At 39.2% G+C, this 18,071-nt stretch overlaps 2 protein-coding genes across 3 annotated transcripts in view; one reads left to right on the top strand and one right to left on the bottom strand.

Annotated features, from left to right (window-relative positions):
* The window catches only part of LOC110053453 (uncharacterized), an 8,149-nt gene extending 7,251 nt beyond the window's left edge, over positions 1–898 (bottom strand). Inside the window, exon 1 of one of the 2 annotated variants that reach the window (XM_020759678.2) lies at positions 317–898. In XM_020759678.2, the coding sequence (XP_020615337.2) occupies positions 317–898 (582 nt within the window). Of the gene's footprint in view, positions 269–316 lie in introns of those variants that run through there. The other variant, XM_089280858.1, reaches the window with a different exon arrangement.
* A 106-nt stretch (positions 899–1,004) lies between these two features.
* LOC110053454 (uncharacterized) lies at positions 1,005–17,718 on the top strand. Its single transcript, XM_089280859.1, has 17 exons — positions 1,005–1,176; positions 1,302–1,386; positions 1,896–1,975; positions 4,233–4,324; positions 4,796–4,904; positions 5,006–5,076; positions 6,435–6,542; positions 7,166–7,238; positions 8,364–8,406; positions 9,550–9,632; positions 11,633–11,683; positions 11,855–11,923; positions 12,046–12,091; positions 13,488–13,588; positions 14,321–14,407; positions 15,403–15,573; positions 15,956–17,718. The coding sequence occupies exons 1-17, from the start codon at positions 1,162–1,164 to the stop codon at positions 16,058–16,060; spliced, it is 1,389 nt and encodes a 462-aa protein (XP_089136985.1). The 5' UTR covers positions 1,005–1,161; the 3' UTR covers positions 16,061–17,718.
* The last annotated feature ends 353 nt before the right edge of the window (positions 17,719–18,071 follow it).

The following is an 18,071-nucleotide window of genomic DNA, read 5'->3' as shown; positions in this document are numbered from 1 at the left end:
CCCCAATTTACGCGCGAAAACAGCAAGTATTATTAATCCCTGTTTATTTGTGTTGCCTACTGGGACTTCTCTTTCTAACAAGTATGATATCAACTTTTCTACTCCCCAGCTTTTAAAATTATCTTCGTCATTTTCCGCATCTTCCCGATCAAGCGACGCCATCTTGGAAATGATGCCCCCTTTTCAACCCATAGTCCTTTGCGAAATAGATTTATTCAATATGGCGTCCAATATCCGTAAAATGGGCTATGGGTGAGTGAGTTAACGAGCGAGTGTCTCCCACAACTGCAGATAAACATACTATATTTATAAATACCTTCAAAAGGTTGACCATCGGAACAATAATCCCCTGAGCCCGCAAAATCTCTCTACACTCCTGAGAATCGCCAGAGAAGTTACCTAGCGCCCAGGCACATTGATCTTGAAGTTGCACATTCTGTCCACTAAGATAGGTGATGAGATATGCGGCAGAGGCTTTCAATACTTTCATTGTATCGTCGTGAACTCCTGTAGCTAAATTAGTGATGCACCAAGCCGCTTCCAGTTGAAGCTGAGCGTTGTTGCCCGTCAAGTGTCCTACCAAAGCTCTCAAGCTGTTGTCCACCGCTAGAAAGGCGCTGATGAGTTCACTGCCTTGTGTAAACGCTTTTCGTAGGCTTTTAAGGCTGTTAAGAATATTTTTGTCAGATTTCCGAATAGTTCTGGCTAACTCTTGAACTTGTTCAACGGTGTAGTCTTCAATTTCGCAATCATTCTCGATTTCGGAGAAGCGAATTCGTTTCGAGCTCAGCAATTTATCGCGCTTCTCTTTGCGAATTTCTGCCTCTTGATCGCGTCGTTTACTTCTCTGAGCCGTTACATTATGGCCTGATGTCTTATACTGATCTTTCCTATCCATTTTCTTGGCACTATTAAATCGGTCAATCGTCAAAAGATGAAGTGTTCCAAACCAGGTGGTGCTGGTTCCAAACTATCGGCCATGTTGGAATTATAGAGCCCGCAATTTCTCCCGCTCTCTCTGCGGTCTTCCCCATGAGCATAACAACGACCTAGCCGCCATATTTGAAACGAATACAACAAGAAAGCTTAAATGATCAGCATTGTTAGGCCTTTTATACTAATTTTAAGGCATAAGTAACTTCGTTAACTACTAGAGCAGAAATGGCATCGAGTTTGGTAAGTAGTATATACGGCTTGGTTGAGAAATCTTGCGAAATTTAAACAAATTAACGCGAATGGTTTATTCGTAGTTGTGTGAAAAAAGAAATTCCTACTTGACTTGTTTTTCGATCTTTCTGCAGGAAGATCCAACTCTCGAAAGACATTTCAAAGGTCACAGAGATACGGTGACAAGCGTTGATTTTAATCCAAACATGAAACAGTTAGGTAAGCTAAATAATTATGAAACGAAATCAGAGGTGTTGTAAGCTTTAAGTTAAATTAACAATGATCCAGTTTCATTTACTGCAACAATTTTGAAGAAAGCTTGTGGTTTCCTAGAAGTCCAGGTAAAACCTTTGAGGTAAAAAAATCAGTGACGTACCTCGTCAGTACTGTACGCAGAGAACCCAAAGAAGTGCGTAGTTAATGGTCAAGAACCTTGGGAAATTGACCACTGTAATTGGACACCCTAACTGAAAACAAAATTGGAAACAAGAATTGTACTTTCGCTTTGAAACATAAGCAACATAAGTACATAAGTAACTTACATGTAACTGATAATCCAATTATTTTTTCCCACTGATCAGTCAAAGGAAAATCTGTAATTAAAATTGATGGTAGATTTACAACATAGTCTCATGGTATATATATTAGACGTGATTTTTGTATGCATGCTGAGCAATTGGATTAAATTATTAGGAATTAACTTAGCCTTTGTTTTCATTTTTGTGTAGTAACTGGTTCTATGGATTCAAGTCTAATGATCTGGCATTTTAAACCACACATGCGAGCATACAGATTTGTTGGTCACAAGGTATGACATGATATGTACATAGACTTTACTGTAATTTACATGGATAACCAGGTGATAGACAAAACACTGACCCCTAGTCTATGGACTACCCTAATGGACTACCCAAATGGACTACCCCTAAAAAATTCTATTTCAGATGAGTGGTATGTTAAGAAGCTGCAATTATATACTTACACTGCAGGGAGGATGCTTTTCTTTTCGTTCCACATCGTCTTCAGCCGCCATTTTGAAACGTAGACTCAAATCAAATCAAATATTCTGTGGACAACTCAATCTTGCTCCCATGTGATTCAGTAGCTCAGTGTTTCTCGAACAGATGAAATGATCTTCAGGATGTTACTCATGATTTGTTTTGCTTGTTTTGTGCCGAAAATTATGGCACAGAAGCAGCTAGTCTTCTGGTTTTTTTCCTGAGTGTATCAAAATGAAATAGAAATGGGAACGAGGATAAAGCTATGGGACAGCAAGAAATTCCAACGACTACGCTACAAAAATTCAGAGTGGAGTGGAAGCAGTAGTATTCTTGGCTGGCCTGGACTATAATTATGTGGAAATTTAAGCGTTTTCTCTTCAGCGGTTGTTTTATTCAGTATAGTTACTCAAAATGGGGGCTGAAGGCGATGCAGAACGAAAAGAAAAGCATCCTCCATGCATTGTAAGTATAAAATCGCAGCTTCTTAACATACTACTCATCTGAAATAGTATTTTTTTAGGGGTAGTTCATTTTAGGGTAGTCCATTTGGGTAGTCCTTTAGGGTAGTCCATGAACTAGGGGTCAGTGTTTTGTCCATTGCCGTATAACCATGTATTTAGCTATTATTCCATGCATGCATGTTGGATATGAGATGGTAAATAGCCAATGAGGAGCGTAGTGCTGAGTTAGCCATAACTATCTTATATCCAACAAGCATGAGTGGAATGATTATTTATTAAAAAACGTCCCCAAATTATAGAAAACTGAAAATTTAAAAATATAAATGCTCCTCAAAAAATTACGCGGCCGCTTACCAGATTTGTGGAGCAAGGTATGGTGGGTCATATACATGATATCTTAAAGCCATTGAAAACTCCTGAGATGCATTATCCAATGATTCAGTTTTAAATAGAATAAGAGAATAATCTAGCAATTGGGCCAATTTATGTCTTTCATAATAAGCAGAATTAGTTACTAAGTGATACACAAACCAAATAACACATGACATACAAAATCAACTTAATTTAGGGTGGAGACATCATTTTTTTTAAGGGGGGAGTGGGCAATTACCAAAAAATGTTCCTGCGCAAGAAAAAAAAAGGAAATTGTGCAAAGCAAGACAAGAAAAAAAAAATGCATGGCACAAATTACTGAAAAAAAAAAACTTTTGCTCAACCTGAGGTTGGAAAAAATTATAGCAGCAGTGATAGGGAAAATTGCACATTAATATCCCACCTTCAAATTTTACTGGTCCATTGCTGGAGAAATCTGACCATGCAGAACAACAATAGTTATAATTATCATTATTATAATTTATAACCTGCAGACTTCCATGTAATGCTCTGTCGGCCATAAAAAATTACATTTACTGCGCCTTTCAATAACATGCGGACTCTTAAATTCAAAGCTCAACCGACAACTGTGTTTTCTGCTACCATCAATCAAATGTTTGGCGGCTCCTCCCAGCTTCCGACTGCTGCCAAGCACGCAGTAATCAAATTGTTGAGCACAGTTCAGACAACGAAACAGTGCTGGGCAGTAGTTGGAAGCTGGGAGGAGCCACAAAACATTTGATTGATGGTAGCATTTGTCAGTTGAGCTTTGAATTTTAGAGTCTGCATATTATTGAAAGGTGCAGCAAGAGCACTTCTGTGTTTACATAGCCACATCTAAAGTTATGCAAACCTGAGATGCAGTCAAGGATTTGTATAACTTTGGCGAATTGTCGCAACCCCCAAGTGTTCACATGAGACAAAGTAAACACAGAAAAAGTAAAAAGTACTTTTAATTATTGCTGTTATAAAATATTTCTCAAGAATAAACATGAATCTAAAATATGACAACCATGTCTACATACTCTCATCTAAACACCTATGGACCAAAAAGAACGTGCTTAGTATCTCAGTTGTTTAATTTATATAAAGAAATTTAAGTAATACATGTTTGTATACAGAATCCATACTGTGTAATTCATGGGTGGTACATTTGATTGACGATCTCCAGTCAACTTCTCAGTTGGTGAAAATGAATTTTTTGTCACAGATTTTGTTACTTCTTTATCAGGATGCTGTATTATCTGTGAAGTTTTCTCCATCAGGACATTTGATTGCCTCAGCATCAAGAGACAAAACTGTCCGGCTTTGGGTTCCGAGTGTGTAAGTATCAAGTACAACCTGATGAATCCCAGCAAACTTGCATTCAGATATTTGGCTAATAAACTGAGACCATGTTCCAAAGTAAAGTATTTTACAATTTGATTCGATTGAGAGAATTCTAAGTGTACACTCCTTGGTTAAGAGCTAAAGGTTGGTGAGAGCACAGACCACAAAAATGACCCGTGTCCTGTGTCACAATGCAAGGCAACATCTGGAGAACCATTGAGTAACTAATAGAGATGACTTAATTTCTAATTGACCAAATTTTTTGATTAAGTTGTCTTAAGATTTCCAGAACCTTGCAGTGAAACCACTTACATGAGACCTTGTGGTTCATTTGAGTTTAGGAACCAGTTATGACTTGATGTCTTTGGTCTGTGGAAAAATGTGTCTGGTACCAATCAATTATTGGAGTTGCTAGTACATGTACATATTCAAGGCTGACATAGCTTTCTCCCCTGTTATCTGAAGAAAAGGTGAGAGCACAGTATTCAAGGCCCACACGGCAACTGTAAGAAGTGTGGACTTCTCTGGTGATGGACAGTCCCTTCTCACTGCATCAGATGATAAAACAGTCAAGGTAACTGATTAAGCAAATACAGGAAGTCTGAAGAGGAAGGAGAAATGTTGATCAATCACACTGATTCAATTTAAATGCACATGTATGTCTAACTTCAACAGGTGTGGACAGTTCATCGTCAGAAGTTTCAGTATTCTCTGAATGCTCACATGAACTGGGTGAGATGTGCAAGGTAAGGTGACGTCTGCATATGAGCTAATTTTGCCCATCAGGCTGGCACTTATCTCTGGTTTCTGTAGTATTTCTACTCCCCCCTGGATAGGATGCTAGTCCATTGCAGTGTTACCCCCAGCATTAAATTTGCCAGTACCCATTTATAAATACACCTGGGTAGAGAGAGGCACTGTGAGAGTAAAGTGTCTCGCCAAAGAACACAATACAATGTCTCTGGCCAGGGGAGCACACTAACCACAGGGACACCATACACCTCTACAAGATGTGCAAGGTGTGCAGAAATATATGCTTACCTCTACATTATTTTGTTTCAAGCCAGTTTAATTTTAATCAAAGGGGAAGGGGGACTCAAGGACCAGTAAGACCAACAAACCAAAGCTTGTGAAAACTCCACGTTTTAATCTTGACCTTTACCTCAGAGTTCCAAAGCGTCATACAATTTTTCTTAGCCTTAATATGCGTTTCTACGCATCACATCTCAATCTACGTTTGCTTCGAAATTCTCTGAACTTTCTTAAGAAACTTTCTTCGCGAACTTTGCGAACTAACTTACATACTAATTCTGAAAAGAGTAAAGTTGAACGTACTTATTCAAAAGCAAAATGTCACATGCACGCGAAACTTGCCACATCAGTCCTATTCTATTGATATTCTATTCGATGGATGTTCATTTGATGTGTCAATTATTCAAATTCACTTGCTAGCAGGCGTTCTTTAAATATTTTCAGTCGACACGCATACAAAAGACACGACAGCTTGCATTGCCTTGTGGAGGTGAAGGTGGTCCCGTCTTTGAATCTAAATGAGTACTGTACAAAACAAATCTTCCTCTAGTATGGAGCAGTAAAAATTGAACCCACAACACAGAACCAAAAGAGCAGGACTTTGAGGATGCTTTCCCCCATGACCCTGGTTGGTTACATGTACATTGTACATGTACTTTATTCAGTTATCATGCCTATTACTACATGTATGTGTACTTAACATTTTGACAGGGCTGGCAGAGAGATAAAATAATGCTTTACTCACAGGACAGGATAACCATTACGCAGACTGAATGAGTTATGTATTCCTGGCAAAGTCTGCTCATTCAGTTTATTATTTGGGAACATTTTATTTTTTTATTTATGTATTCAAGGACGATAAACCGTAGGCCCCGTCTCAGAACTCTTCATAATTAATTCTCTGGGATGTAAAAGAACCCACACACTGATCGAAAAGAGTAGGGAACGTAGTTCCCGGTGTGGTGGTCTATCTTTCATCTGATGGTTGAATGCTCGGAGGTATTAGCTGCATGAGCTACTCTGAAATCTGAGGGTAAATAAAGTAATGTATGTATGTATGTACTGTTGCTAGGTTTTCTCCTGATGGGCGGATGATTGTGTCAGCAAGTGATGATAAGACAATCAAGATCTGGGACAGGACAAGCAAGGAGTGTGTTCACACCTTTTATGATCCAGGAGGGTGGGTGAATTCGTGACATTGTAGTCACGTATTATAATGTATAATTTGTATATTGATTTGAGCTGATTTAGAAGCAAGCAATTGGCAATATTCAACCATAGACTGCACAAAAAGCAACCATGCAGAATCTTGGACAAGCTAAGTTCAAAATGGCTTTTAGAACTTAATTGTCATTCGTTAAATGCAGTTTAGTGTTAAATGCAATTTAATAGAGGTGACAAGAGACAGTCAGTGGTCAGCGGTGTTTAGATCTGCGCATGGGCCAGGATTCCACGTGTTCTTGGGCCATAAGACATTCAAGGATAGTTAAATGTCAAGCACAGGGGCTCTGCTCAAGGGTTGTTTCCCCTCCCTTGTCCCTTCCTTCCCTTTCCACTTTTTATCAGTGTGAAGGGTGCCTAATTTCTCCCATCTGCGTGGGGGCTCATGGCTGGGTTGCCAGGATTTGCCAGCCATGCATGGAGCAGTCTCCATCCAGGAGCTGGCTGCCAACAGTGGAAGCTCCTGGATGCCTTGGGCTCCCAGCCTCCACTTTGCAAGGCAGTTGTTAAATGTTATTAATAATGGCTTAATGTCTTAAGTTTCTCTACCCAGTATTTAGCCTGTTCTCTTGTACATTTTAGCTATGTGAACTCTGTACAATTTCATCCCAGTGGCACATGTATAGCAGCTGGAGGAACTGACAGTACAGTAAAGGTTTGTTGAATGGATTCATCCCTGGGTGGGAAGAGGGGGGGGGGGGGGGGGGAACTCCCAAACAAAAAGGATGAGGGTGCTCGTCGCAAGATCCTGTTTTGTGGGTGTGGCTTGAATTTTTTTTCTTCTAAGAGGTACCAATTCTAAAACAACATATTGTCTCCTGTTATATTATTTTCAGCTCAGTACCCTTAAAGGTACTGCAAAGGCTCCTGCTGTGGACCTTTTGAGGCTGAACACCCTAAGAGCTACCAAAACTGCTTTTTAACCCCTGCAAGGTACAGTGAGCACCCTCATCCCTTTTATAATGTGGGAGTCCACCCCCCTCCCCCCCCCCCCCCCCCCCACAAACGCCACTGGGAAATTCATATAGGATTGATCAATTGTCAAGCCTGCGTGGTCTTCAAAGTCATCTTGAAAGTTCTGAGTTTGAAAATCAAAATGCAAGGCTGTGAAAGTCTGAAAAAAATAATACGTTGGGTCCAATATATAAATTAAGCAAAAACAAGTTGCAAAATGGGATTTGAAGTTGATCCCAATTTTTAAAGGTCGATCGCAGTCATTGTTCTCAGGATGAAAAAAAGCACCCTATGGGAGACTGGTAGTAGTATGTTGTGACGTCAACCTGGTATCTTGGCAACAAAACACGACAAAGAAATATCACAAGTTATGTTTTAGAAAAGAACTGTTAACTCTTGAAATGGCCGAACTCTGACATGAAATTCCATCTCAAACTTGAAACTTTAACTCTAACTCATTAAAGTGTTAGTGTCCAGGTTGTAATGAACAGAAAGTACCACGCAGGGCTGTACTCTAGAAGCACCTGGGTGCCACAGGCAACCAACTAATGACTTTGGGTGACTCAAAAAACTCACTTTTTTCATATATTAGCTCAAGTGCTGGGCACCCAGGATTTCATGGTTAGGAATCTTTGGGCTCCTCTAAATGTTTCTCAGACCACAGCCTTGACCATGAATCAGGCTTTTAGCAAGAATTTGGAGAGGGGTTGTCCAAAATGTGCTCAGCAGTTTATAAAGCAGCATGTAAAAAATAAAACAATTTTCTTTAAAAAGCGGACGTCCACAGGATGCCCAGACACCCATCTGAATTACTGGCTACTTGCAGGTTTGGGATATAAGAATGAACAAGCTGCTACAGCATTACCAAGGTAAGAAAAACTGAAATCAGAATTTACCAGTCACTTGAAATAGATGGTTAGGTTTCGGTAGGCTTATGTTGATTTGATCACTGGCACTTGTGGAATACTTTTCTACCGTCTTATGAAGCAATTCTTTAGCTGTGTACTGTGCAAATGGCTCGTATGTTGTGAACATAATATTATTGTCATAATTTCTGGAGATAACAATCTCTTGTCATAAGGTTGGCTGGAGGAAGATTTCTCCTTGAGAAAGCTTGTGAGAACTGCCTACATCACTTTCTGAAGCTCTGTGATTGAAGCCAAAATTTCACTTTGATAGTGTCTGACTTCTACCAACCTAGGGTTTTCACACAAATTGTTAGAAGTACAGGCTCCATATTAATGTTGCCTCCTTCAGGAAATGTTTGGTGCATTTTTCTTCCTTATTAGCAGTTTGCAAGACTTGTGTGATGGATTTTGATTAACAAACTTTGATAATTTTATGTAGATCCTCCAATTATATAACCCTTTTTTGTCTTTAAGAAATAAGTTTGTCTCTCACCAATAACCATATCATTTCGCTCCTAAGATGACCATCGTATAGAGAGAATTAACTTAAGCAGCAGATGCTGTATTATCACCCACTGCAAGGAGTGAAATAACATGCCATGTTAACTTTATCAAATTGTTAAGCTCTGGAAATGGAGGACATATTCTGTTTAATACGAAGTTGTTGATAAAATGCAAAGGAGAGAAGTTGTGGCGACATACTTTTCTTTGCACACGTACACATGAAAAATTTAACAAATGTAAGTAGCTAACCAGTAGGTCATGCCTTTTCTTTTTACATGTACATCTCTGTTAAAACTATACTTATATGTCAGAAAGATAACTACAAGAATCGCAGCTGTAATCAGGGTCAGAAGTGTTGTGACATTTTGTAAATGGGTCAAGATCTGTACTTCCCTTGATAAAACCACCTTTTTCACACACCCCACAAGCTCAATCTATGCTGAAACAGGCTTTGTTGACACTGTTACAACAGTTAAAAGGGGGAGAGAGGCAAAATATTAGGAGTGTAGATGGGACAAATTACACTTGAAGGGAGAAGGTTTGATTTAGGGCACGCATGTCTTGGCTACTTTTGTCTTAACTGTTTTGTGATGTTTATAGCACATACAAATGCTGTGAATGCCGTTTCCTTTCATCCGTCTGGAAATTACCTTGTGTCAGCATCTAGCGACACCACATTAAAGGTAATACCAAATATTTGTAGTTACACTTCACCTAACTTCTTTGCCCCAAGCGGCGCATAAGGCCTCTTGTATTTACGCTCCACTCCACTAATTAATCCACCTTTGATGTTCAGTTAAATGTTAAACATAACTTAACCTTCTTAACCCTTTAAGCCCCTGAGAAAAACTGTATTTTTCTAAAATGATAACAGTAGATTGAAAGACCACAAGTAATATACCAGTTGAAAGGTATTGTTTCGGGTATGTCCTAAATCACCACAATGGACATACAAGATGTCACAAATTGAATTGAGGAGTCTGCAAAGTAAAAAAATGAAAACATTCAAAAATACTGTATTCCTTGTATATATTGGGTATACCCCTAAACAATAGCTTAATTTGCAGCTCTGGGTGTGCAGATGTTTATCAGATATTCCCTTGACTGTAAAATTGTAACGTGCAAAAGTTTCAAAAACTTGAGGAGTAGTTTATCAAGTCTGATTCAGGAGGGGGTATGATTTTATGCTTCCAATGTGAATATCTCTCAAAGATCCTTTTGGTGTCCAAATTTGAAACTAATTGGCCAAATATTAAGCTTATTATAACATTTTGTACCATATGGCTCTATCAGGGCTTAAAGGAAGTCATTTGAGGGAAATTTGTGTAACTCATTTAGCAATTAAACAGTACAAGGGGTACCCACAGTTCTGCAATGATAGGGACTCTCGGTAAGGGTGGAGGGGGGAGAGGCTGAACTTGCTGATTCTCCTCACCTTATATGCCTGGCACCCGCTAGCCTGCATAACACAAGTAAACAGGGGATGGAGAGCGAGGGTGGGAACAGAAGGAGGGAGTGTTTTTTGCCTCCCTTCCAGGCTCCCACCAATTCTTTATGAGCCCTTGCCTCTTTCTGCCTTTTCTACTGCAAAATGTTATCCAATGTTAATATTCAGAAATGTTCCTATAGCAAAATGTTATCCACTTTTTGTGGCTTGTGTTGCTAGGCAACAATAGCCACTATGTTATTTCATAATAAATTATTATTATAGGGATTCTTTAAACAGGTAATATTCACTACATTTGGAATCTCCTTCCTTGCCCACTCTTTCTGTGTGTTCTTCTGCTCTTCCCTTGTTTATAATGTGCAGGTCCAGAAAATATCCATACTCCCCCCACAGAAGGGATTGGAATTTCCTGGGGGGGGGGGGGGGGGGGGTCTGTAAGACCAAAAAATTTAAAGAAATGTGTAAACCTTTATTGCAATTTCCAGAGGGGTGGTTTGGATCTGAGAAAAATCCCTTCCGTGGGGGAGGTAAGGATATTTTCTGGAACTACACAATAATGATAATCACCAATGATTTAGATAAACATATACACGCAAAAACTAACGATAGACAAATCCAACGTTTCGGCGACATCTTGGCGCCATCTTGGCGCCATTGTCAAGGGAAACTAATTAAATATGCGATTTCAAGAGTAACTAAGAGTTCAGAGTTACTAATTTGCATAAGTTAGACAAAGACCTTAGCGATGTTACTCATTAAACAATTACGACCGTGTTTAAATGTACAATCAGACTCAGTTCGCGCTAAGGTCTTTGTCTAACTTATGCAAATTAGTAACTCTGAACTCTTAGTTACTCTTGAAATCGCATATTTAATTAGGTTCCCTTGACAATGGCGCCAAGACGTCGCCGAAACGTCGGATTTGTCTATTGTTAGTTTTTGCCTGTATATGTTTACACAATAATGATTTGAGAAATGCGAGTGAGGTTGAATTTAACCAGATTATGATTACACAATCATGTGCAAGCAGCTTGCAGACAAAGAATCTAGTATTATATATGTACAGTAAAAAAGATCCTTAACCCTGATGCTGACGAAATTCAAGTATCTTGGATTCTTGAAGGGTCTCACTCATTGTGTATTGTATTACACCCTCAGTTCAGTTCTTACTTCCAGACCAACTGGTATGTTTTAATGTTATTTTTTTTTTCTCACATAACACAAAATCATGTCTAGATATTAGATCTCATGGAAGGACGACTGTTCTACACTCTCCATGGCCATCAGGTCAGTGTTAGCTAGAGTTCTTGTTACTTTTGAATGTTGCGGCCTTTTTCTTGTTGCTTTTTTCTCTTTTCTTTTCTCTTGGATGGTCTCTATTTTCAGGTAGCTAAAATGTGCACTGCGCATGTCTACAGGGCTAATCCAACTTATTATCTACTCTATTATTAACCTCAGGGTCCTGCAACATGTGTCACTTTCTCGCAAAATGGTGAATATTTTGCCTCGGGAAGCTCAGATGAACAGGTAAATACATAATCTTTAGTTACTTTCTTGTCAACAAATTGAACATTTTTGTCTCAAATCTGGTGAAACTTATTCTTACTCTATTCTTATTCTATTTTTTCGGATCATTTTTTTTGTTGAAGGTTATGGTGTGGAAAACAAACTTTGACAAAGTGGACTACGAGGAAGGTAAATTTTGAGAGAAATCATTATTTACATCATTGTACATGTATGTTGATTAAGCCATTGACTCCCGAGATTTTCCAAACAGTGGCCAATAGGTTGTAGCCAAATAGTCCAGAGCTTCATTCGAAGATAGAGAAAAAACATTCTCTTCCACTTTGTGTTTTTTTTTGTAATGAGCATAATGAAAAGAAAACAAACTCTTTTCGTTTCTTTTTCGCTCTCCATCTTTTCTGGTTTCGTTGGCCTTTCAGTTTCTGTTCTCGTTGGAGAAGTTCGCATGGAAATGTCGGGGAAACTAAAGTAGACGTTTTTAACTTTTAAGTTGCCATTTACACTTTTAAGTGTCAATGGTAGCGAGGGGCAAGTTTTTTTATTTTTATTTTTAGAAGAAAACAGGTTTATCCAGTGTACCTTTCGACCAAATCATCCCGTTATTCCGTCATACTTGTTTGGGAACGCTTTGCAAGACTTTTTTTTACTGTACGTCGTGGTTTGTACATCTTAAAAGCTTAGCCTAAATTTTTCAAGTGCGTCGTTTCTAATCCATCTTTATTTCCATCCTAAACTATCCTTGCTCCTTTATGGTTTATTGTTATTATCTCTTTGGTGTTTTTCTATTTTAGTAAACTACTATTTTCAGATTTCCTTCAAATTAAAGTTGGTGGGTTAAATTATTGATGATTGATTAATCATCAATCCGGGGCCAGTCCAACTGTAAAATGAACATTTATTAAGAAATAAAAATGATTGAAAAATGATTGATTGATTGAATTACGTGAGGTACTAGGAGAATATCGGTCCAAGGTCCTGACAGGATGGTCCCAGCGCATCGAGGTCCACTGAGAAAACCATTGAGGCCCGATGTTCTCTTAGTATGGTCCTGAACTAGCTTGGTTAATAAATTATTTACCACAGGTACACGGCTGAAAAAATTTAGAAAAAAATCTCAGGGTCACTGATTGGAAAGACAACGTAAACTTTAAGCGTGCAAGTTTGATAGAGAACCGACTTCACGTCAGACAAACGAAAGAAAAGAAGAAAAAAGAGAAAAAGAAAGTTGAAAGAAAAAAGGTCTTTTACTGGTATAAAGTTAATTTTTTCAGGTGTGGTCGCGCGGAATCATTCGGGACAAAGCCCGGTCTAATACTTAGAAAATACTGGACCAGCGAAAGAGCAACCTGATTTGTTGATTATAGTTATTGGCCCTCTGAACTAACTCAGTCGTGTAATAATGGAGCACCTTACCAAACAATGTTTCACAAGTGCTCAGCAAATATTGGACATGGAGCCTTTGCTGTGGAGTCCAACACGCTCGTTATAAGCTCAGCGAAACTTGTTGAAAATACTTCACATGTAACTCCTTTAAAATGCAGTCATTTTTGTGTTTTCTCTTCACCAGTACTGCGTTCCCACAGAAAACGAGCAGCATCTCCGTCAGTTCCGCCACCTCACAGCCATGATCCCCCACCAAGAACGCCACCCAAATCAACTGCACCAGAGGTGAGCCTAGGTCCGGTACAAAGTATGATACAATATACACTTTAGTAATTACTGGCCCGGAGGTAAAGAGTTAGTTTTCCTAAGAATTTAGATGCTTCCTGAAACGAAGTCGAGGGAAACATCGAGATTCGAGGAAAAATAAAACTAACTGTTTCTCAAGGGACCAGTTAAGTGTTTGTTATATAGCTGGAGTTTAGTGTAAAGTAATAAGGCAAGAAGAAGTCGAAGTAACCTCTTGTTGGCGTGTGACATTTAGATTTAACCCTTGCCACGTGACCATAAATTAACCATTAAGAGCACGCATTATATTCTACTAAACTCCAGCTATATCATGCTATATAACAAATGGTATTGTAATATGCCCCGGCTGAGGAGAAGAGTTCAATTTATCTGTTTTCCATTAAAATGCTTTCAATTAGTCTTACTGTGAATGAGTTAGAGCGGATTTTTTTTGGAATAACCAAATCCAAAGTAATTACTCCGGCCAATCACAAAGGACATACTAGACAATCCAGTGAACCAATCAGAACTTGAACTAAATACATGGAGCTGACGTAAAGCGCGGGAAAAAGCGTACGCTATTGCACTTCTGATTGGATGAGAAAGTGGCGCGAGATTTTTAAACCAATCACAAAACGTAGTAATGCAAAACCAAAGCAAGTGCGGATTACTTTTGACACTCATGTGAAAGGCACTTTTATGGCTTACTGTGCAAGCGTTCGCTTATTGCAGGTGAGAGCAGGTGCAGAGCCCAGGAACCTTGCTGTTGGTGATCCGGAAGTGGTGGAAGTTGGGCCTGCCATGTTTTCTATACCACAGGTACGTTTGGCTATGGTTTCAAAGCAGTTTTTGTTTGCGTTTCGCAAAATACAAACCAGTTATATAAAGCCAATCACAACAAACGTTAACGACTTAGTCAACCAATTTACGTAACCAGTGCTAAGCGCGTGAAAAACGCACGTGACCAAGTAGTGATTAGGTTTTGCTTTGCACCTGATTGGTTGAATAGGTGGCGTGGCTTTTTTAGCCAATCACTAAGCGAAGTAAAGTAACAAGATTGTTGTAGAGAGTTTTGACGCCATCGAGAACGGGAGAACCGTGAAAAGTTTTAAAAGAAAGCAGTTAATTTCCTTGGCGGAAAATTCTTACGTACATCATGATACTAAGAAATTAGCTTTTTAACATCCTTCCTTTGTTTATTTAAAAGCACATCTACTACATTTTAACATATTGTTATAATTGTTGTAAAGCGCTATTGATCTTTTTATTGCAAATAGCACCCTATAAGAAATAAATTATTTAATTATTATTGTTAAGTGAATCACGAATTAAACATGTTCTGTTACGAAAGGTGTTCGCACCTGGCTTACGATCCAAGCGAGACGAAGCATACCAAACACTGCGGCCAGCAGCTAAGGGGAAACTTGTGTTCAAAAGGCTTTAAAACGAGGCTAAACCACAGAATAAATGCAACAGAAAGGTCAATACGTGTCCCTTATAATCAAGTGTGCTCTAAACCTGTTACGGTGATAGTGTGAACGCAAGGAGCATTCAAGAAATAGGTTCATGTATTTCCGCTTCGTAACTCTCTCCTTCTCTCTCATTTCCTTTCTTACCTTTGAACAGTATTTTAAAAACAGAACATAGCAAGCTAAGTGGCTAAGGCTTTTTCATTTCTTAGTTAAATTTCTAGTGCAGGATTAAGATATCTCTTACAACCTGAATCAACAATAGCCACAATACCAAAAAAAAAAAGTTTGCTGCTCACATCTGGCAAACTATTATACTTGAAACATTTTTTCCTTGTTCCTCAGAGACAAAGCAGGCTAGATGAAGTAACTGGACGCAGAGGAGAGTCTGATGGTCTTGGGGGCGTTCCATCCAGTCAGCCTCCTCTAACTACACCACTGGAAAGAAGAGACATACCACCACAGTTGAGCATGACACTGGAACACATTGTAGGACAGCTAGATGTATTAACACAGGTCTGAGAACTGTTTTGTGGCATTTGAGACATTTTCACAACGGCCCTGGGTTCGGAATCCATCTCAGTGGAGGCAGCGTGGCTTCGTGGTTAAGGGCGCTGGGTTTGTGATCCGGAGGTCCCAAGTTGTGTGCTATGTTCTTTAATTATTCCGTATAATAAATCCTTTATTGACCAAGCTTATGCAGTCAAGATGGCTCGATAATGGCCTCGTTCTTTTGTGGCGTATTTATTGACCTTGACTCCGCCTCGGTCATAAACAGTAAAATACACAAGAGAAGAAGTTGAACTTAGCCAATATCTAGCCATCTTGACCTCGCGCTTGGTCCATAACCCACATATATTTGGTCACGTGTGCATTGAACTTATTTTCCTAATTGCAGACAGTATCAATTTTGGAGCAAAGGCTGACGATGACTGAGAATAAACTACGAGAATGCTTGGACAACCAACAGAAAATAACTCTGCAGATTAGACCTAATGAGTAGCGTAATTTTAATATCTGTCTCTTAAGTCCTAAATATTAAGACTTTCTGTTGAATTTGCGCAAAAAAGCAGTTTTTCTTTTGGAAGTACTGCATTTTTGGTCATAGATCTGTCATCGGTTCAAAACATCGTACAACGTTCGTTAACCAATCAGGGAAAAGATGCCTTTTTTTTCAACCAATCAAGGGCAAAAACTAAAACCAATCGTGACTTGGCCTGTTCCTGTTTTCCCACCCTTGGCAAAAGTTACATGTTTTCCCGCCCTTGGCACCGGTCACATGCTTTTCCCGCGCTGGGCACTGGTGACATGTTTTTCTTACGATTTCTGATTGGTTTACTGCGTTGTTTCCGTTTGCTGTGATTGGCCAGGTGCGATTACCTTTGGGTTTAGCTATAGTATAACCGTCCGAACTAAAACTGGTTCGAATTACAACCATTTGCCTGAATTCATCCCAGGCAACTTTTGTAGATATATTATTTAATGGAATACCGCAAGGTGTCGGTTGAGTTTTCTGTGAAAAGACGTAACAAATTTCCTCTAAATGTATGTGATAAACACCTTTTATAAACTATAAACTACGTAGTGTACGTTTTTTTGTAGCAACGTTGCTGTATGGGCCAATAGTTAGCCTTATTTTGTAAGTCATGTGTGCGTACTTTCTCTGCTTCTTGTCAATCTTCTTTACAAAGTCATTTAGTTTTAAGACACTCCGACTAACTGAATCGATGAACATAACTTCGAAATGTTCTGGTGCGATACAATAGAACCTTTGAAAAGACGTGGTTTCTTGAACACCCTCCCTGTCGGTTGGATTTCCGAACATAAAATGGCCGAATTTATACTAGAGACGAATTATCCGTCGCCGAACATATATAGAGGATATTACACGGTGGCGAGAAGATATGAATTTTATGTTCGAGTGGCAAGAACATAAAATTCATATCTTCGAGCCAACGTGTAATGTTCTTTTTATTATATGGAGAAACCAATTCAACAAAAGCAAAAGACGGGAATCGTGACGTCATTGAACGATACGACACTCACAAAGGTGACATACGGAAAATACGCCACTCGGGTCCCGGATGAAGTGGCGTATGGAATCTACGAGTGGTTTAGTTCCCAGTAAAACACTCTTCTCCATATATTAAATTAGAAGACGATTTATCCATCTGAGACGATTCTGTCTCAGACGAATAAATCGTCTGGGTAGAAATCCGTTAACAAATCCGATTAAGTTCTTTTTACGTTTATGTGGAAATCTTTGATAGTGAAAGAAACCAGAAGTGTAATTGTTTATGTCGGAAACAATCTCGTTCCCATGGGCCGCGATCGTTTTGGTGACCATAAAAAATCGGGACCTTCAGGTGAAGTACGAAAGCCAGCCAGCATTTGTCAACGGTTTGTCTCTCTGCGCATGTTCAGAAATCATTTTTGATCAGTTAACGAGGGCTCTGGCAACGAGATTGAATAGTTAATTAACCGAAACGCGCGGGCCTTGGGGACAAGATGGCGAAAACAACATTTTAACATGGATGTACTTACATCTTGAAGTTAGGCAATGTATGGATGTTATGTTAAGTTAATAAAAAAAAGGAAAAGAAATGCTCAGACGACTTTGCTACACTAGCAGCCTGAATAAAAACCAAAAACTAAAAAGAACTTTAGTTGGTTAGCCATAATCGTTTCTATATCAATGTAGCAGCTTGTGGTATAGAGTCATTGTCGATCCTGAGACACAGCCCATGACTCGTTTCCAGGCGTCCCTCCTTGGTTGGAGCGCAGTAACTGTGGTGTTGTGGGCACAGGGGGAGTGCTGGGGACCGGGGGGGGGGGCTCCCATATAGAAAGGATGGGGTGCTCATCGAAAATTTTGAGAAGGAACTCGAAGAGGTACGGGCTTGCAATTTTAAAACAACACATTATCTCCTGTCATATTTTTTTGACTCAATACCCTAAAAGGTACTGCAAAAGCTCCCGCTGTAGACCTTTTGAGGCTGAGCACCCTAAGAGCT

This window comes from Orbicella faveolata, unplaced genomic scaffold, assembly GCF_042242905.1.
Source record: "Orbicella faveolata isolate gen_17 unplaced genomic scaffold, um_ofav_v1 contig_48, whole genome shotgun sequence".
Lineage (NCBI taxonomy): Eukaryota > Metazoa > Cnidaria > Anthozoa > Scleractinia > Merulinidae > Orbicella > Orbicella faveolata.
The sequence above is the reverse complement of the archived record's forward strand: the minus strand, read 5'-3'. Positions and strand labels throughout refer to the sequence as shown.